This window comes from Rhipicephalus microplus, chromosome 4 (assembly GCF_043290135.1).
Source record: "Rhipicephalus microplus isolate Deutch F79 chromosome 4, USDA_Rmic, whole genome shotgun sequence".
Classification (NCBI taxonomy): domain Eukaryota; kingdom Metazoa; phylum Arthropoda; class Arachnida; order Ixodida; family Ixodidae; genus Rhipicephalus; species Rhipicephalus microplus.
The window spans coordinates 123533033-123554212 of NC_134703.1; the positions used below are offsets into that span (position 1 = coordinate 123533033).

Consider the following 21180-nt stretch of genomic DNA (forward strand, 5'->3'; position numbering starts at 1 on the left):
GATAAACTAAGTCGGTGCAGAATGTGGTGTTCTTGGTTCAACAGGCTAAAAGGGATTGTTTTAATGTAGGCACAAAGGAATATGCCTGAACACAGATTGCCTTCATCTATGTTTGTCCTCAGAGGTTAAAGCAAATCTTCTTTACAAAGCAGATTTGTAATTAAATTTCTACCTTCCCAAAATTAACTTTTAAAAGTGCACTGAATTATGACAATAGCATTTTTCAGAACAGACTTTAAGCAATCTCTTATGTAGATTCTTCACCATCTGAGCCTGCATGCAAAATAATGAAAAGCTTACGTTGCAGGTAATTTGGTCACTTATGGCAAAAATGACTTGAACTGATGTCACCCAAAGAGCCATGTTGGTACACCGCACAAATGCACTAGGTTTATGATACAGCGCAATAATGTTCACGTCATATCACTTGCAAGTTCTTGCAATGACACAGTGAGGCCAATAAAAAATTCCATCCACATTCTTAAAGCAGGTTAAGAATGATGCGGGTATGCTGCCTTCATGTCAAGGCCGCTAAAAATTTGGTTCTCGAACCAGTATGCGAAAAAGCTGCGACCAGGACATTCCGTCCTGGTCGCAGCTATGCATCTATTCACGTTCTTTAAAGTATGCATGTTCGTATGCACAATATGAGATATGGTATCAGCTGGGTCTGCACATACTGGCACTTGTGTATTTCATGCGCTGTAAGCTGCGTTTTTACGACAAGTCAATAGCACACAGCAATAGCAAGTAGACCAAACTTAGTTCTGCATTCGCAGAACGAACTTCTTGTTGATGCCAGGGTTTTCTTTTATTCAATAAATGTTGGTCAGATGAAGGTCATGATGAATGGAATGCACATTTAACTCTATGCGCTCTGCAAATGACAAACCCACCTTTGTTACGACGCAGTGTCGTCTCGTACACACAATAGTGGCAAACCCCATCAGAGGGCGGTTAGAGCCAGCCCTACTGAGCTCGACATATCAAGTTGAAACGCGCATTTCAGTGAAACGCGCTGACCGCACTTGCCCCCTTTTCCCATGGTTACAATGAACAGAGACCAGTAGCTGAAAATTTGTGATGTGCTTTCAATTTCCTTTTCACCATCATTGAAATGTGACTCCAGTGACTAGGATTCACATCAAACTTGACGGTGCAATCTTTAGCGAATACACTTCTGCACAGTCAATAACTTTCTGTGAAGAGAAGGAAAACTGCAGCAACACAATGGGCTTAACAATTTATTGTCAACTGTTCACAACACTGCGAATGGGTAGGAGACTCCAGTAGAGCACGATTGAGCAGTCTCCCACATTCACTCGATTCTTTTTTTTACACGAGGCAGGAGGGGGGTAAAAAAAAAAAAAAAAGCTTTTTCGGAGAGCCACGATTGGATGCTTTGAGTCTTGGGCACACTGCTGCTACATCGTGAGTTCCTGCAAGAAAAAACCAGAAACAATTCGATATCTCATGCAGACGGATTTCAAGTGTGATTATGGTGGGCTAGTTGCTACTCCGCAGAACTGTTAAGTACGCCAAACTTCAGGGACGAGCGATAAAGAAGGCCGCACACAAGCGCTAATGCTATTATGGGTGGCACTGCCCATAAGTAGTGTAGGGTTTTGCTTCAAGCAATGGTGCATGAAACATTGCTTAGGGAGACGAGGGGCTGAACAGAGCCTCCTCTGTTCTTTTAATGCCAGCCAGATGCGCCCAATCCAGCCGTACACACAAGTCTACTGCTCTCGCTCATCACCTAGTGCCTTCGCATGTAATTTACAGTCATGGGGTGGAGAAGTAAGCTTGGGCGAATATTTAAGTGCTTCAAATATTTAAACAAATATTACAGCATTACAATTCACTTTGATTCAAATTTAAATTTTTGATCATTTCAAGATATTTCATTTGAAAAAAATAAGTGTGTAACCCCCTGTAAAGGAGGTTTTGCTGCAGTGGACAGTTGCTACACCATGAAAGCACTCCAGCATTTCATTCATAATATGTACTATACGAGAACCCCTCTGAAGGTGGCCTGCCGAGAACAAGGCCTGAGCTGCTTATGACAGGAACATGACAATGAATTTACGTCAAGAACTAATCATGTGATCAAGGTGCCACAGTTTTGATTTACCATTGCATAAGTTAAGACATTGGTGCAGTCAAGTCTGTTGTTTACGGTGCAACAATGGAACTTGTTCTAAAATTATATGAAGCGAAAAAAAAAAAAAATCCCTCCCTCTGCCCACTGTAAAGGATAACCCTTGAAGTACAGTTCGTCAGAAATGAGGTTTGCTGCTGTAATAGAATAGGTAAATGAGACATATACATAAGTGTTGTGCAGCTCGTTTACCAACACATATAATGAAAACACATCTGGTTCTAAATTAATAACCAATTTAATAACCAATACAGTCGAACCCCTTTATAGCAAACTCTGAATTGCCATGATAAGTGGTCACTATGTCAGTAGTTTGTTGCATATCGACTTGCGCATAAAAACGTGGACTTGGTGACTAAACCGTTCCCTCTCCCCCCTGTGTATTATTATTGAAAAGTCCTAACCCTAACAACCCTACCGCCTACAAGTTAGGCCTTTCCATGCCTAAGCGACAGCCGTTTGCTCACGAGTAAATACAAACCACGTTTGCAATGAATTCACGCCGTTCGTCACATTGAACCAATCATTCCTGGCTAGTTACGTGCAGCACGTCGCTTACTCTGCTCTTGACGTCACATGCCAGGTGATTTGCAGGTCAATGCATGCGCACACTTGTGCGTTCTTCGTGCATGCTTCACTCGAGATCATGCTGTTGCGGCAAGTAGCCTCCTCCTTTCGACGAAACGAAAATGAATTTTGCAAGCAGCGTGCGTGAGCTGCCTCGCACGACGCAGCGGCGGCATGACGCACTTGTACTACATTTATTTCACCATAATGACTCGCACTGAGTCATTATGGCCCACTCATCACCACCGGCCACCTCGCTATCGCTCCGCCGCAATGGCACAGAAGTCATTATCACTAATCGAACAGTCTCCGTGGTTACAGAAAGGGGGCAAACCTCTTGCAGCACATTGTGGTGTCGGCGAGCTAAGCGTCGTAGTGAACTTCTATGCAGTAAGAAGTTATCGCTTCTTGAATTCGAAGGCGTTGTTGGTTAATCCTTAATGGACGCAGATGCCGACGATGGTGTCAAAAAAGTTTGCAGGGCGAAAGCTGACTACAAGTATTCAAGCTGCCTCCTATTCCCTTTTTTTTTTCCTCACTTTCGTTCTGCCGGTGAAGAAATGCCTGGAAGGTGACCTAGCTCACAGCGTTAAAAATCGACGTGGGGTGCTCGCCGCGGTCTACGATATCTTCCTCGACAGTAAACTGCAGTGGGGCACACGTGCCTATTTTATCATTTTAGCTTTGTATGCGCCATGTTATAACCGCAACTGTGTTGGAAGTATTCATTATAAAAGTAGGAGGCTTTCAAAAAATGTTCGCTGTATGTGGACTAAGTTTTAAAAGGTAGCATAAAAAAATCCGAAGTGCACGCAAATACGGTCGTTATAACTGATTAACTGATAGATTTGTATATCTGGAATCGTTATAAGCGGGTTCGACTGTACATTTATAAGTAACTAGAATCAACAACAGATATGAGAGTTGCCAGGAGTGGGCAGCTTACCATAATTGCATTGACGATATCGTTGTTGTTGTTCTTGAGTGCCCTGACTGCTTTGACACGAGAGACGTTAGCTTGAGACATGACGAGTTCGATATCCTTAGCCTCCACTCCTGCCTCGTCCACCTAGAAAGAAAAAAAAATTCAAAATTTGCTCATAACAGCCGAAGTGGTAGAATTAACAATGAACACACTAAGAATGTACTATTTTTAATAGATGGACAGCAGGACAAATGGGCTCATGCGTAAGAGAACTATTACCATATTTTCCTAAGCAGCGACACTGATGGGAATCATCACGTGTTTCCTACATTTAATTCAGAATTCGATAATACGTAACAATGGCTTCAGTGACCACATCCTTCATTTTCAACAACGTTTCGCTATTTTTCATGTCTTTTAACACTACCATAATACATGGGAACCTGAAGTGACACATCCTTATTAGACTGACAGAGTAACAAATGCCTCTAATTGCAGTCAAGATATTAAAGAGGAACTAAGCATAGTGTTGAGTAGTGGGGGCGGTGGCGTTAGGAAATAATTTCTAGTCTAGGTTTCTTTTTGATTGTGCAAGCACACTCCATTGCGGAGCTCTAGCATAATGCCTGATTTCGTACTTATTTTTCAATGAGCATGCCTCATTATTGCCAACAGAGGCCTCTGATCGAGACTAAATTAACTGAAGGTAAATTAATGAAATTTCACTGAATAACGAATAGGGAAAAAGTAGCAGAGAATAAAACACAATTTATTTTGGTATTCCCGATTTTTGCATAATGAAGAACTCATTTTGCTTCATATCATTTACTAAAACATTGCATTGAGATTTTCATGAATTCGGGAGTACGTATGCCTTTCTATCAGCCTGCTTACAGGTCCTGTTTTGAAAGGATTCTTATATATAATCAATACAGAACATTGTTTCACATGCGCCAATGAGAGAAGGAGTGCTCTTTGAAAAAACTAATGAATTAGAACAAAACTGAGTTTTGATGACACCTGTCCAATTTATGTAATATTATTTAGCACTTTCTATTTCTCACTAGCACTACGAGGCTTTGTGAAGAAAACCATATGAACAAGAACAACCATTAGCAACATGGCAGGCAAAAGCTGAATAAAAAGGCTGTGCAACACACCTCTTCATCTTCTTCAGACTCCTCTTCGATAGGTTGAGACACTGCGGCCTGTGCTGGCTCACCCATCGCTGCGCCGACGTCAGGTGCCTTGAACTTCTCGGCCGCTGCCATCTGGGCTTGTTGACTGAGGTCCTCAATCTAGACAGCAAAAAGAGCCACCGAGTGAGAAACATTCAAGAGCATATTCTAACATCTGCTTACATTGGCACATAAACTTGAACAACAGTTCAGAGTAAAAAAAATGAATAAATGAATGCCTGTTCCAGATGCAAATATGAAATCAAGCAACACTACAGAGATACTAGCGAGTTTTCGAATAGGGCCCCCAAATCCCTTTGCGTACTGCGCTTTTGGTCAAGCAGGAGCGAAGAGTTTTCAAATAAGGTCTGCAGCACTTGGGACACTCCACCTATTTCACGTTTCTCTATTGTTGGCCGAGAGTCGTCACTTCAATGGATGCTGCAACATTTGAAGCAGAAAGTTTTGGGGCAGGCTTTGGGCCTTCTGCTAAATTCGAGAAATAGCGTCCCCAACACGAAACTCGATCCTATTTGGGTCTTCCATATGCCCAGTGGCCTCGACGCTATCTCTTAGGGGCCCCAAAACGATTGCGGCCACTACTTGAAATCTCCCTAATAAAAATACTATTATTATTATCTGGGATTTTCAGTCTCGAAACCACTCTATGATTACGAGAGATATTGAAGCAGATGGTTTTCAGAATTTCGAGTATCTGGTGTTCTCTAACGTGGACTGACATGGCACAGTACATGGGCCTCTGGCATTTAGCCTTCATCAAAATGCGATTGCTGCAGCCAGGATTGAAGCCACAACCTTTGCGTCAGCAGCCAAGCACCATCACCATTGCTATTCAAACAACACTGAAGAGTAAAAAAAAAATTAATTGCAAAATCAGAGAACAACAAACTTGATGATGAATAAAAGGCGACAACTGGGTCCATATTTACAATTTGGAACGGTGAATAGTTGCACATATTTATCCAGTTGGTTATTGCTGTATCTGATTAGCTCGTATAGTTTCTGACAAATCTTACAAGTGAAGCAAGTCTTAGTGTCCCTGACCTGCCAACACAATTTATCCACTAGCAGTCCCAACGAGAACAAAATAAGATTCCAAAAATATAATTTTGTTTAACGTTGTGCTAGCACTGTTTGTTTGGATGTAGGTTCAGTCCAAAGTTATCCTTTCCGAAGTCGGTAGGCAGAGAGAATGTCTAGCAAAATGATGTCTTTAAATCAAGTGTACACCTTGCATGCAACATTTACTGTTATATTTATTTTCATGGTAATGTGCATACATACTCCTGTATTTATGTTGCTGTTCAACTATACTTCTGCCCCTCCCTTCTACAATGTACAAATGTACCCTGAAGGTCTCACAAAATAAATAACACTGCAACACAACACGCACCTTGGCCTCTCCGAATACAATGTAGGTGTCTGACGCCGGGCTCTTGTACACATCTGGCTTGGTGATGACGAAGAGGATGTTTTTCGACTTTCGGATGGTCACCCGGCAGACACCCTGCACCTGCTTAAGTCCCAGTTTGGACATCAGCTTGCGCGCCTTCTTCTCACTCCGACTCTGCTTGGCTTTGCTGACCAGCTCCTCGGTGATGCCCGCAGCTTGTGCAATCTGCAATGGGACAGGACAACGTTGAAACACTACGCCAAGCGGGAGCACACCAGAAGAACCTTTGCATTGTCCTCGTAAACACTTTGTACAATTTAGCACCTTGAAGGTGTGGCCTATGAAAGAGAGTGCAAAGGTGTGAAATTTACACATTTCTTGAAGGCAATCTATATTCTACAACAATAAAAATAATGTTGTAATACGTTGATTTCTATGTTTTCTGGTAAGCAATATTAAATAAACTGCAATTAGATATCTATCCTGAAATCAGGCATGCTCGGTGTTTGCATAGATCAAGTCACACCTCAGGCTAGAAATACAGTGCACTTTCGTTTTTTTTTTTTTTTTTAGATATTTCTTGCATGCACAGAAAAATTGTACATACAACATGGCTCGAAGAAAGTGACACATCAAACGACTCTCAGAACAAGGGAGTGCCTTCAGCAAGTGATCATATGCAAGAGTACACTGCAAAACAAAGCTATGCAGAATGTTCAATTGATCGAAACTTGAGTGAATCTTACTCTTCCTTAGCCACTTGTTGACACAATCAGCAAAAGCAAGTCGCACATGCAAATGTGTACAATGTGCCAAAAAGGGTTGAGCCCACACATTCGATATTCAACTTCATTTTGTTACGACGTCCAGGAGGAGGAAATATGAATGGGGCAAGTTGACGACCATGAATACGCGCGATGAAGCTCTACACTGAATGCAAAGGCGTGAAAAACTACTGATGCATCAGAAAACACACACTCATACACCATACCTGGCTTTGTCCTGTCGCCTTTCCAATGTCATCGTCTAGTTCTGGCACCGAGTCGTCGCTACCGGAGTCGGTGTCACTGGCTGAAACGGCACAATTTTCAACATTTTAGATCAACCAAAGCATCGAGTAAATGAAAACACTACGCACACGTCTTATTCTCATTTACTGCCATGACACGGCCGCAGCGAAACAGATGCACGGAGATCAATCACAACGGGACACCTCAAATGTTCAAAGAAAAGCCTAGCCGAAGTACAGGATTCACGGGTGGTGAGCACGCGAACACGTCAGATAAGTGATTAGTACAATGAAAGGAGGCCAACGTACGCCCCCGCAACGCGCGAGTCAGGGGGCTTACCCACAACAATCGCGCGAAACAGCACACCCATATCGTCTTACGGAAGTACTACAGCACCAACTATGGTTCCGGACACCGGTATGAACCAGCGAGAACAACCCCCAATATCAGATGAAAACCTCGCGACACACCAGCTACGACACACGAGGCATCGCACGCTACTCACCGTCCTCGACAGTCACTTTGTCTTCGACTTTGGGCTCCCGCTTGGAAGAATCCTGTGCGCTGAGTTCAGGCATGGTTTTTTGTGTTTATGAATCTGCACAAAAACGATCAGAAGTTAAAATGTGCTAGAGAGGCCGAAAGTCACGGGAACGTCAGTTCCGCACATTCACAATATAAAAAAGGGTGTGCATGCACCCCAAATCAAGTTAGTTCAAACCGGTAGCGGTGTATCGCAGACTACAGCCCGTGGCTCAGCCGCGAATGTCAATAGCTTTGCGGCATACAACTTGTAACTTTACAAAAACGAACAGAACAAAGGTACCGTCTAATTACGGTTTTAATAGTTTTCATCTATCTCGATCTTCAACTCAGTTTTTCTACAGTGTGACGCTGTAATGAAAGCAGGGCCGCCAATGCCTTAGACTCGCCATGCCAAAACTCGGGGTACCCTTTGGCGACCGCTCGAAATCGTAACAGCAAGCAAAGGATTGCGGACAATCCTACCACAGGATATACTACTTCGCGAATAAAATTTTGCCAATTTAGAGATGACAATGGATGTAAACACACTTGCCTGCAGCCGGCCGCAAAGTAGAGAAGTTTACGCACAATACATGCGACGATAAGGGCCTCTATCGGCATAAGACAGAAAGTATTGCAATCGTATATTCTATTTTAACACGTGTTAAAACAATTACAGCGTTACACTAACTATTAAAACAGAAAAAAACGTTTTCGTGTGTTATATTGGACCTATTTTGTTATAATTGACACTGCTCACGCATAATTTTAGTAGCGTTTTAGTACTGCCATCTAGAGAACATTGCGGAGCGGTATACTTCGCGCAAAGTTTGAATGAAAGCCAAGTGTACCAAGTGCTTTCCCAAACCGACAACACCACGGAACACCTATGTACTACCACTTAATTTGTACTGAAGCAGGGTGTAGCAAGGTATAAAGCGTAGCAACATGCATAAGTGCCTAGTTCTGCCTAGAGGCGCCAAAGAATAAAACAGGAGGGCTGATCTGTGTGGAAACGGAAGAGAACGCACTTAGCAATTCGATCTTCGCAAGCTTGCCTGAGGGCGGCAGAAAAATGGGGAAATGAAAAAAAAAAAAAAAGAGGAAGCAAGTGTTTATAAGAAAAGCGCCTGCTGCTTGGAAAGCTCGGAGATTTCTCAACGCACTGTAGTGTAATGCGAGGATAGTCACTCAACAAGAGGTGTGAATCTCCCAGAGACTCTGGGTTTCGAAATAGATCAAACTATTACATATATAGATAAAATATAGATCAAACTATATAAGTCAAACTAAGCGGCAGTGATCAAACTATCACTGCCGCTAGTGGTTGATACATGCAAAGAAGTTAAGAGCGCTTGTTAAACTTAGAAGTGTGGCAGCTTGGGCTAGTTGGTATGGCACGACGATAGTTATAGTGCGAGAACAAAACGACGACACAGAGACAAGAAGGACACGAAAGACGTGTCCTTCTTGTCTCTGTGTCGTCGTTTTGTTCTCGCGCTATAACTATCGTCAGGCTTGTTAAACATTCGGGGAGAAATGGATAAAACAGGAGTCCTTGTAAGCTTACATATACCAGTACTGTTGTTACCAACGTAAACGGAAACACTGAATTCATGTTTGATTAAACAACGACGGCTACATTCGATTACAGGAGACAGATTTCCGCTAAAGTGCACCTCCTAGCGCCCCTCATTTGCGCTCAAGCATTTAGTGTTACAAGCACTTTAACACTGGCCAGCGTTTTTTTTTTTTTTTTTCAGTGCCCGGGCGAGCGCGCTCTTCAGGCCGTTGAGCGCGCGCTCCTCCTCTACTCACCATTGCCGCATGGTGGCGCTGTCCGAGTAGACTTCACAAACCCTTCACGCGTGTTATCTCATTGCGCAAGCCACGCCAGCACGTGTGCGAACATTCTAGAATTTTCCCTAACTCTCTGCTCAGAATGCGCATATGGCTGAGTTACTTCTTTCTGGAACGCGGGTGAGCAGCAGCGATAGCGCTGGCGTGCAACGATGACGCATGCAAAAAAGCCGACTCGCTTCACCGAAGATCAGATTATCACCGACGGTGCTTGCTGTCACTTTGATGTGTGTTTTTCGTTATGATGAACGAAAGGTTCGCACGATAAAGTGTTCCATCTTCACCGGTTAGACTGATGCGTTCTACCCCTACACAACTACGCGACGTCCATTGGAGCTGTGTCGCCGTCCACGTGCCCGGTACCCTTGACAAGACGTCAACGGAACCCACATCGTGACGACGACACCTGCGCCAACCCGGTTTATTGTGCTGGGCGCAAGCAGCAGCGTGCGCTACTAGCAAGCAGACGTCTTCCCGACAATGGTACGAGTGGAGCAAGATCTAAGAGCCTGTCCGAATCTGAAGTTACGTCATTCGGTCTTTGCTCAGCGCCTGCAACGTTCCAATGCGTGATGTACAGAACATATACGGAAATGTCTGACTTTTCTAGTCTGTACTTGGAAGATACTGTTGCGTTTACTGCAAAGCACGACCAGCGTGGTATCTTGAAGCTGCACAGACCCCCGGACTTGCTTCGAAGCCAGAAAAGTACCCCATCACGTATGAAGAGCTCCCTTTCTTCATTTGCAAAGCTGGACTCCGTCCGCCCTGACCTCGCAAAAAAACTCACTTCACCAACTTTCCGCCACCAGACGACATAAAGACAGATTTATTGGTTTGTGTGCCTATCACAAGCGCATGGTCCTGGACTTCTCGCTGATCACCGTGCCGCTGATTGACCTCACGAAGACTGACGCAGAGTATACAAGTGGGATATACGCACCGCGAGTGAATCCATTTCCGGGAGTGGAACGACGCCTGAAGTCACGGCCAATTGAAGAGAAGAAACAAAAAAGGCAGTGATGAAAAGGGTTGTTCCCATACAGGACAGCCCAAGGTAAGTTGAAGTCTTACCACTATTAATATTATCGACCAATAAATCTATTTTTTTAAAGTGCTTCAGAACAACATGCTCATGTCACGCCCAATGATGTGGATCCGGCCAAAATTTATAAAAAGCTTACTACTACGTCATGACATCCGCTCCATATAATTTGATGGTATGTTAGAAGGCATGCTGCATCGAAACGTTTGCCGCTTCGTTCTTGAGCTCATGCGACTGTGTCTAGTACGAAGCGAATAGTTGGAGCATCCACGCAGTGAGTATTTTTTTTTGCAATCAGCGGTTCGCCCCGAAAGAAAGCATGGTATCTTTTGCAGCTCCAGCATATCCTTTTCATTGCAGCAGTACGTGGAAAGGACACGCAATCTGTTAAAGGGCCCGCAAACCGAACCAAGTTCGAAAGCGAGACAGCGGTTTCTTTCACGCCTTCACTGCCCTTCCTACAGGCGCAATTTCCTCCTCGCCACTACTTTCTTCAGAAAACACGCGGGTTATTTGTCACCACTGAACGTTGAGCAAGTCAGGGTTCAGCTCTTTCCCCTACACGTTGCTATTTCAGCTTGTGCAGTCGCAAACGCAGAAAACGAAATGAAATCGGTTCATCACGCACAATATAGTCATGCGAGACGAGGCCGAGTATACAACGCATGCAACTGCATAGCAAAGCAGGACCGGCGACAATTCACTTATATCGGTCATTAGAGAGCTTATTTCATTGTGACGTCACGTGAACAATCAACATGGCGTCGCGAATTGTGCCACAATGACTAGAAGCGCCGGGAGAGAATAACCAATGCCACCTATACTAACAATTTATACGCATGTGGTAACATCTGTAAGTCGGATTTCTGTCGAGCTTTGCTTTTTAAGGCGTAAATTAAAATAGGCTCCCCACAATACTTGTCTAAAAGCTTATTACTCGCTAATCCATCAAAAATTAGAATATGCATCTATTGTGTGAGATCCTTACACCCAACGGAACACTGACGCATTAGGAATGATAGCCACACAAATGTTAGCAAAGCAGGGATATTCCTTTTTTCTAGATACCGTTAAACTGGCTCCCCAATGTGCTAGCTAATAACATTCCAACTTGCAATTACGGCGGAAAATTTATGATTGAGATTAGTGTTGTTACATATTAAAAATAACCGTTAATCTCTTAACCCGCAGCCTTTTATAAATACGCCCAGAGCACGTCGGACAAGGCATCGCCGTGCTGAATCCCTAATGCTTCATAGCACTAAAGCGAACTTATTTAAGTACTCATTTTGCCACGAACATTAACAAACTAGAACAGCTTAACCTTGTGATCATCTGTCGAATTTTGACGCTATCGCACAATTAAGATTACAAGTGTTTTCAGTTTTTTGTGTACTTTTGTTTGTTTCTCTTTTTCTCCTTGTTTTCTCGTTCTTTTTTTCCTATTATTTCCCTGAACATGTATGTGTTTTGTTTATATACCAACTTGTGTATTGTTATCATTGTTTCGTTCTATACTTACAAGGCCGCTTCCATTTTTATAATATATTGTACTTTGTTTTTTTTTTCATACCTCTCCTGCTTAGGCTCTTGGGCTTGCAGTATGTCATGAATAAATATGAATAAATAATGATATAATGTGCTCCGGCTTGTTCAAGCTTTTGTACTCGGGGCTCGACTCACGTTCACTCTTCCTTTCCGGGACCCCAAACAAAACAGATTTCAAGGCCTCATGCTTTGATCAGAACATCGTATACAAAGCGGCTCTCGGTCTACAATGATCCGAACCTCCACTGAACGCCTGGAAGCCCATGATATACACAATTCCGAGGAGGTATACGTAGGGTGGTGCTAATATGTAAACACTAAATGCTTAGCTTGGCCACTCCTGGGAGAAAATTGCTCTGTTGTGTGTAGCTTACTAAACTCGTCTTAGTATGTAGAACTGGAGCCTACGGCGGAACTACTACGTGAAGGGATGATAGTAGCCTCCATCTTTAGTGAAATATGAGCCAAAAATACCACAAAGGATGTATAAATTCACGGGCTCGCAAGTTATACTGGTAATTCGGGAATAATGAGCCCACAACGCACACTGACGTTGCCCTATGTGGCACTAAGCATATGCTCTCACCGTCAGACACTCTTAACCAGATGACAGGTAAAGTGCTGGATATAGCCAGGAATCCGGACCTTTTTTGTTTAGTTTTCTCGCTATATGTACTTTATGCAGAACTTTAATAGCAGTGTAGGAGCAGCCACGGATAAAGGGCTTGTGACTTGTTAACTACTCAAGATGCATCCGCGAATATCGATAAAGCTTCAGCCATCACGCTGGCTAATAAAACTATCAGGACACCCTAGGTCAATCTTACAGATTTCCAGGTCGTATGTATGGAGTCTTCATCACCGGAGAACTACCACACTACTCCACTTACAGGATCCGCCCTAACGCAGGACCACTCAACCATGCACCTGGTGCATGGGTTCCGCAGGACTCGATGGAAATGACAGAGCAAACGACACATCTCATGTTTTGTTCAACCGAGCGGCCGACCACTCTGACGAAAACGTTTCCTTGTACTGCGAGGCATCCTTGACCACCGATAGCTTCAGTGACAAAAGTACTGTCCACAACAACCTGATCTATCCGGGCATCTTAATGACTTCAATAAAGATTCATTTGGGCCTGGTTAGTACACTTTTCTGAGTTAAAATTGCCCGCGCTAAACAAAGAACATGCAATACCAAGGAGAGAAGATGCACACACCGCGCCCGCGTGGTGGTAGTAACAACATTATTAATAACTCTGGTAAATTCGTGGCCTGGGCCTAGGTCACCCCCGAGGAGGACCGGAGACCCTGTTTCCTCGCCTCCTCGTGGGCTTGCTGGATGGCCCACAGTTGATCGTGAAGTTGTGTGTCTTCTTTCATTTGTGTGGCGTGTTCTGTGTTTAACGCTGGTAATTTTAATTAAGATACCTTTATGACTGGCACCATAAATATGTACATACATATGTCCGTACATTTATTTCAATCATGTCATTCTCCCCACACTGCCTGCAGTATACGTACAGCGGTAGCTGTCCGTATTTCGGAGGTCGGCCAACACCCACACAACATGCGTTTGCCAAAACAAGACACCAAAAATTGACACAACGAAACTAGCCAGCAAAACACCCGGCAGGGAGTAGTATAGGAGACTTGGCTCGCCAGCAGGAGTCGGGAGATGTTATTTCTGAAGCATGCGCGGTGGACCGCTGAAGCCACTCCCTGGACGATTTTAGGGGCGAAGCTCCTTAGGACCTATATCCTTGTCTTCCGTTGTGGTAACGGTATAAAATCATCGCTAAAGCCTTAGCATGCGTGAGACACAAACAAAGGTTTTACGATAGACTGCAACGTAGACATAGGCCAGTTATAAGGTAAGACTGTTTTCCGACGGAAATAATCAATCAAAAAGTAAATTCATGAGTTGATATCCACTCAAATGTACCTAGATGTTGAGGCTTTTCAAGGAAACCTGTAACACAAACGGACGCGTCGAGCACTAGATGTCCGAACAAATTCCACACATTGAAATGGCATCTTGCCACCGGTAAGATAAAGGGTATTTTGATTCCCTTTCTAGACATATCATCTACTCCAGCAATTTCCTATATCCTCGTTGAATTGCCCATGGCGACTGGAAGGTGCAACCAATTTAGATTTCTATATACACCTTATTGGTAATCTGTTGCTTTGTTTATGAAGCACTATGGTAGCAGTTGATCCCCTGTAGATTTCTTCCAAGATCTTTATATATGCTTCATCGACGCCCTGATTCCGCAGTGTCTTCATGACGGCTGATATTTCTACTGAATCAAACGCCTTCTCGTAATCTATGAATGCTATAGTGGTTGGTTATATTCTGAGCATTTCTCTCTATAGTGCACAATCAAGAAGGGTGTAAGGCAGGGGGACACCATCTCCCCAATGCTATTTACCACGTGCTTACAGGAGGTTTTCAGCAGCCTAGAATGGGAACTGTTAGGCATAAGAGTTAATGGAGAGTACCTTAGTAACTTAGCGCTTTGCCGATGACACTGCATTGCTGAGTAACTCAATTGCAACTCATGATTACGGAGTTAGACAAGGAGAGCAGAAAGGTGGGTCTTAAAATTAATCTGCAGAAAACGAAAGTAATGTACAACAACCTCGGAAAAGAGCAGCGCTTCGAGATAGGTAATAGTGCACTTCAAGTTGTAAAATACTATGTCTACTTAGGGAAGGTAATAACCGCAGAGCCGAACCACGAGATTGAAGTAACTAGAAGAATAAGAATGGGGTGGAGCACATTCGGCAAGCACTCTCAAATTATGACAGGAAGATTGCCACTATCCCTCAAGAGGAAGGTATATAACAGCTGTATCTTGCCGGTACTTAGCTATGGAGTAGAAACCTGGAGACTTACAAAGAGGGTTCAGCTTAAATTGAGGACGATGCAGCGAGCAATGGAAAGAAAAATGGTAGGTGTAACCTTAAGAGTCAAGAAGAGAGCAGAGTAGATTAGGGAACAAACAGGGGTTAAGGATATCATAGTTGAAATCAAGAAGAGTAAATGGACATGGGCCGGACATGTAGCGCGTAGACAGGATAACCGCTGGCCATTAAGGGTAACTGACTGGATTCGCAGAGAAGGCAAGTGGGTTAGGGGGAGACAGAAGGTTAGGCGAGCAGATGAGATGAAGTTTGCGGGTATAAATCGGCAGCAACAAGCACAGGACCGGGTTAACTGGCGGAACATGGGAGAGGCTATTGTCCTGCAGTGGACGTAGTCAGGCTGATGATGATAATGATGATGATGATGATGATGATGATGATACACCTCATGTCGCTCGATTCACATCACATGGGGCAATAACGCTAGGGTAACGCACGGTTACTCACCGATACAATATCCAGAGCTTCGCCCACTCCTCATGCCTAACTTCGTGGAGATGCGTGTATTCTTTTTTTTGTTTCTCAGTAAACATTTTGGCATGTGTTGCGATATGTGCAATTGTGTACGCTCATGACGAATATGACATCTTCGTGCGTCTGCTGTGACACCGAAAATGAGATGTTACGTATAACATAAATGTATCAATATACATGCAGTGCCATCATGCATATCTTTTCCTCAATATCACATAGCATCCTCAAAATATCATATAGCATCCTCAAAAGAACTTTTGCGTTGGCTTCTTTGTGCATTCCACGCAACGGTATATTGGCACAGCTCGACCATCGCAGAAGACGCATGCGACAATTCGCGTTCGTAAAAGCCGCCACACAAATAGCAAGAAAGCCGCGCCATAGAACACCATCCTGCACGCGCCACGATGCTACGCCGCGGGACGGGCACGAAACTCGAGGGCAGATGAAGAGACCGACGAAGTTGGAGTCAGCGAGCAAGAGACATTTTGGCTGACCATTTTTAGCTTTGAGTTTACGGGCACAAGTTCGCCCTAAATAAAGAGTTTATATGGTACCGGGTGCTATGTTTATTAGTAGCAGTCTGGTGGACGTGCTGGGTATGATTCCAAGCCCCCCACAGGCAAGGGAGAGAACCCCAGATCCGAGAAAATTGGAGCCAGCAGAATTACCATCTGTGCACCAACGCACGAGTCGCCGACTACGTGGTGAGCAGCCCGAGTTTGGCCCCCTAATTGACCCATCAAGACCTGTCAAGACTTCAAGCACTAGCATCACTGCGATGGCCACCCAGTCGATGCCATCTCCATCTCACCTCATTGTGAATTCACCCCGTACACCAGAGGTCTTCCACGGTGAGACCTTTGAAGACGCCGAGGAGTGGCTTGAAGGCTTCGAGCGCGTTGCACGTTTGAATGGTTGGGACGAAGCCCGAAAACTTCGTTACGTTTACGTCGCCCTGCAAGATTCGGCACGTACGTGGTTTGAGAACCACGAAGCGTCCTTGCTGTCGTGGGACGACTTCCGACGAGAGCTAATCGCAACTTATCCGAGCACGGACCGCAAAGAGAAGGCAGAGGCTGCTCTTCAGGCGAGGAACCAACGGAATAACGAGAGCGTGGCCATGTACATAGAAGACATGTCACGGCTCTTCCGCCGAGCTGACCAAAACATGGCCGAGGAGAAGAAGCTGCGGCACCTAATGTGCGGAATAAAAGAAGAAATTTTTGCAGGCCTGCCATGGTGCGTAATCCACCGCGAACTGTGGCGGAGTTACGGTCCGAGGCAACGACCATGGAAAGGACACTATACAACAACGTGCGGTACTGTACAACAGAGACTTCAGCGTCTCTTCAGTCAGGGCGGAGTCAACAGCCCTCCCCACCAACTTTGACGTCCTCCGGGAAATGGTGAGGGCTATCGTTAAGGAGGAGCTCCAGAAACTGCAACTCCCCCAGAGTCCTCCAGCGATGCCGTCAATCGCGGACGTTGTACCTGAAGAAGTGCGGCAAGCAATTATTCAACCACAGCCTCAGATGCCCCACCACACGCAACCAGAACTTCAGCCTCAGCTGTCGTACGAGCAAGTCGTGCGGCAAGACATCAGACGCTCGAACTTTGCACAAGCTCAATCCCGTTATGCCACCGACCTTTCCTCGCAGTACGCCACCGCCGATGCCAGAAGCGAGACCCCGCAAAATTGATGTATGGCGCACGGCAGACCGGCGGCCCCTCTGCTACCACTGTGGGGAGGCAGGTCATCTTTATCGGACATGCCACCACCGTCGGGTCGGGCTACGTGGCTTCCCAGTGAATGCACCCTGCCCTCGTAACGGTGAGCGCCCTTACGAAATCGAAGAATTTTTATCTTCGCGCTATGCCTCTCCAATTACTCAGCGACATGAATCGCGATCGATTGCACATATACGCAATAGGTCGTCGAGTCCACACCCATCATCTACTTTCCCGAGGCGGCGTTCACCAAGCCCGCGACGGGAAAACTAGAACCAGCGACCTGTGGAAGCAGGGCCGCTGATTTTCGGAAAACTGAAAACCCCCCATCGTTAACCAGATCAGACGACGACACTGACACAATGACGGACAAGCGCAGTAATGGTGACGTGACATCCGAGCTACAAGTCAGAATTGAAGACGTCGAAACCATAGCGTTAATAGACACAGGTGCAGACTACTCAGTAATAAGTAGCATGCTCGCAAAGAAGCTGAAGAAAGTGCTCACTCATTGGACCGGACCGCAGATACGCACCACGGGAAGGCACTTAGTCAGCCCCGTAGGATTATTCACAGCGAGAGTGGGAATAAGAGGCCATGTGTACGTCTGCAGTTTTATTGTTCTCCCCGAATGTTCCCGTGAGGCAATTCTGGGCATGGACTTCCTGCGAGCACACAATGCCATCATCGACTTGCAGAAATCCCAAGTTTCTTTCTCTACAGAGAACGCTGTTGTCGTGTGTAATGCGGAGCAACCAATTATTTCGTCTCTTCGTATTGTGGATGAAGGTGTGACAGTGCCGCCACGTAGCAGCGTGACAGTTTCTGTGAAAAGCGATGTTTTTCGTGAATATGCAAGACTAGTTGATGGAAATATCGAACTGCTACTCACAAAGGGGAAACGCGTGGCGAGAGGTCTAGTGAACCTGCGGAACGGATTTACTGATGTGCTATTGACTAACTTTACCAACGAGGTACAGCATGTGGCGAAGGGAGCAGCCATAGCATCAATTCATGACTACGTACAAGTCTCAGATGTCTGCACCATAGAAAAAGTACCAACAACACCCTCAACAGTGGACGGTGTCCTCGAGAAAATATATATTGACCGAGAGCTTTCATCTCTGCAGAAAGACCAGATTGTGAAGTTGATCAAGGAATTCGTAGAGTGTTTTTCCTCTTCATCGAAAGTCGGACGTACTCCTGTAGCAAAGCACCGCATTGTAATCGAATGGCATGTTAGACCAATATGTCAGCATCCATACCGAGTTGCTCTGAAAGAAAGGGATGCGATAAACAAGCAAGTACAGGAAATGCTCGAAGACGATGTCATACAGCCCCCCAAAAGCCCATGGGCATCGCCGGTAGTATTGGTGAAGAAGAAGGACAACACCATGCGGTTCTGTGTTGATTACAGAAAACTCAACCTCGTCACGAAGCGGGACGTGTAACCACTCACTCCCACGAGTCAACGATGCGTTGGATAAACGGCGCAATGCTCACTTTTTTTCATCGTTGGACCTAAAGAGTGGGTACTGGCAAATATAAGTCCACGAACGAGATCGTGAGAAGACGACGTTTGTGACACCCGAAGGACTCTACGAGTTCAAAGTACTCCTACTTGCTTTGTGTTCTGCTCCCGCTACCTTCCAGAGGATGATGGACACTGTGCTTTCCGGCCTCAAATGGCAGTCATGCCTTGTTTATCTTGATGACGTAGTAATTTTTCCATTACGTTCGAGCAACACGTACAGAGATTGAGAACGGTACTGGACGCTATTCGCATGGCTGCACTTGCGATCAAACCCGAAAAGTGCCACTTTGGATTCTGGGAGCTTCGGTTCCTCGGGCACATTGTCAGTTCTCACGGTGTCCGCCCACACCCAGATAAGATCACTGCGGTTAAAATTCCCAAGGCCAAGAGACAAAAAAGCTATGCGACGTTTCCTGGGGCTTTGTGCCTACTATAGGCGCTTCGTTGAAAACTTCTGCAAGATGGCGGAACCACTGACACGGCTTACGAAGGAAGGTGTGCCATTCATATGGCACCAAGAGCAAGACAACGCCTTCTCTGAGTTACGACGGCGTTTGCAGTCACCTCCCATACTCGCTCATTTTGATGAAGATGCCAAAACAGACATTCATACGGACGCCAGCAACGTTGGCCTTGGTGATATTCTTGTTCAGTGGCAGAACGGGGAAGAAAAAGTTATTGCTTATGCAAGCCGCACTCTGTCGAAAGCTGAGTATAATTATTCAGCTACGGAAAAGGAATGTCTCGCAGTGATATGGGCTATCAGTAAGTTCCGTCCATATTTATACGGTAGACCATTCCGAGCCATCAGTGACCATCATTCATTGTGCTGGCTTGCGAACCTCAAGGATCCTTCCGGAAGACTTGCTAGATGGAGCCTGCGTCTAGAAGAATATGACATCACCGTAGTCTACAAGTCAGGCCACAAGCACAATGACGCGGTTTGCTTGTCACGAGCACCAGTCCAGACCTCGTCTCCTGAGCATGAACAAGACTCCGCATTTTTTGGAGCTGTGAATGTGTCAAAGATGGCTCATGATCAGCGAATGGACCCAGAATTACTTCTGCTCATTCAATACTTAGAGGGGCAGCAAGGCGAAGTTCCACGAGTTTTCATCCGTGGACTACGTTCCTACGTCCTCCACGACAACGTTCTCTACAAGAGAAACTTTCAACACACCGGTGAAACGTTCCTACTGCTGATACCATCATCACTGCGAGCGTAAATTTTAGAAGCGTGTCATGATGACCCATCGGCAGTTCACTTGGGCATTAGTAGGACTTTGGCGAGAATCCGCCAGAGATATTACTGGCCAAAACTGATCGATTCAGTACAGCATTACGTAAGATCATGCCGATAATGCCAAAGACGCAAAGTACCACCCCTGAAGCCAGCAGGTCTTTTGAAACCGATAGAGCCACCGAAAGTTCCATTTGAGCAGGTCGGAATGAATTTGCTAGGACCATTTCCTATGCCATCGTTCGGGAAGCGCTGGATAGTTGTAGCAACCGACTACATGACCCGGTATGCCGAGACGTCATCTCTCACAAAAGGAACGGCAAATGAAGTGGCTCAGTTTTTTGTGACCCAGATAGTGCTGCGACATGGCGCACCTAAAGTCCTTATAACTGACAAAGGAACTGCGTTCACTGCCAGGCTATGGTACAGTCTGTCATGAAACTAACACACACCGACCACAGAAGAACTACCGCATACCATCCGCAAACTAACGGGTTAACTGAAATACTGAACAGCTAGGACGCTTGCTGACAAGATCGCGATGTATGTGGACGTCGAGAATCGGACTTGGGACACCATATTACCGTATGCTACATTTGCATACAATACCGCAGTACAAGAGACAACCCACTTCACGCCATTTCAACTTGTTTATGGTCGGACAGTAATAACGACATTAGACGCGATGCTGCCTGTCAACAGCACGAATGAAGAGGACCCTGACATAAGCGAATATGTAGAAAGGGCTGAAGAGGCGCAACAACTAGCACGGAAACGCATCATTCAACAGCAGGACGTCTTCTCAGGACCAAATAAAGTTATTTGACTGACTGACTGACTGTTAAAATTTAAGACGAAGGGACGTTCAGTCCTCCCCTGGATACCAAGTGTGGGTCTGGACGCCTGTACGTGCACGTGGCCTATCAGAAAAGCTTATGCGGCGCTATTTTGGCCCTTACAGGGTTCTTCGTCAGCTAGGCCCATTAAACTACGAAGTGATCCCTGAAGGTCAAGTATGCACAACACGACGCCGGA

General features: G+C 45.2%; 1 protein-coding gene and 1 long non-coding RNA gene across 2 annotated transcripts; one reads left to right on the forward strand and one right to left on the reverse strand.

The window, feature by feature from the left end:
• Positions 1-1231: 1231 nt before the first annotated feature.
• Nacalpha (nascent polypeptide associated complex protein alpha subunit) lies at positions 1232-8448 on the reverse strand. Its single transcript, XM_075893616.1, has 7 exons — positions 8334-8448; positions 7761-7853; positions 7237-7316; positions 6246-6470; positions 4814-4951; positions 3675-3797; positions 1232-1439 (listed from the first exon to the last, which is right to left on the reverse strand). The coding sequence occupies exons 2-7, from the start codon at positions 7831-7833 to the stop codon at positions 1425-1427; spliced, it is 654 nt and encodes a 217-aa protein (XP_075749731.1). The 5' UTR covers positions 7834-7853; positions 8334-8448; the 3' UTR covers positions 1232-1424.
• A 1262-nt stretch (positions 8449-9710) lies between these two features.
• On the forward strand, positions 9711-13381 carry LOC142814000 (uncharacterized). Its single transcript, XR_012894767.1, has 2 exons — positions 9711-10697; positions 13126-13381. It is a non-coding gene; the product is annotated as an uncharacterized LOC142814000 (long non-coding RNA).
• The last annotated feature ends 7799 nt before the right edge of the window (positions 13382-21180 follow it).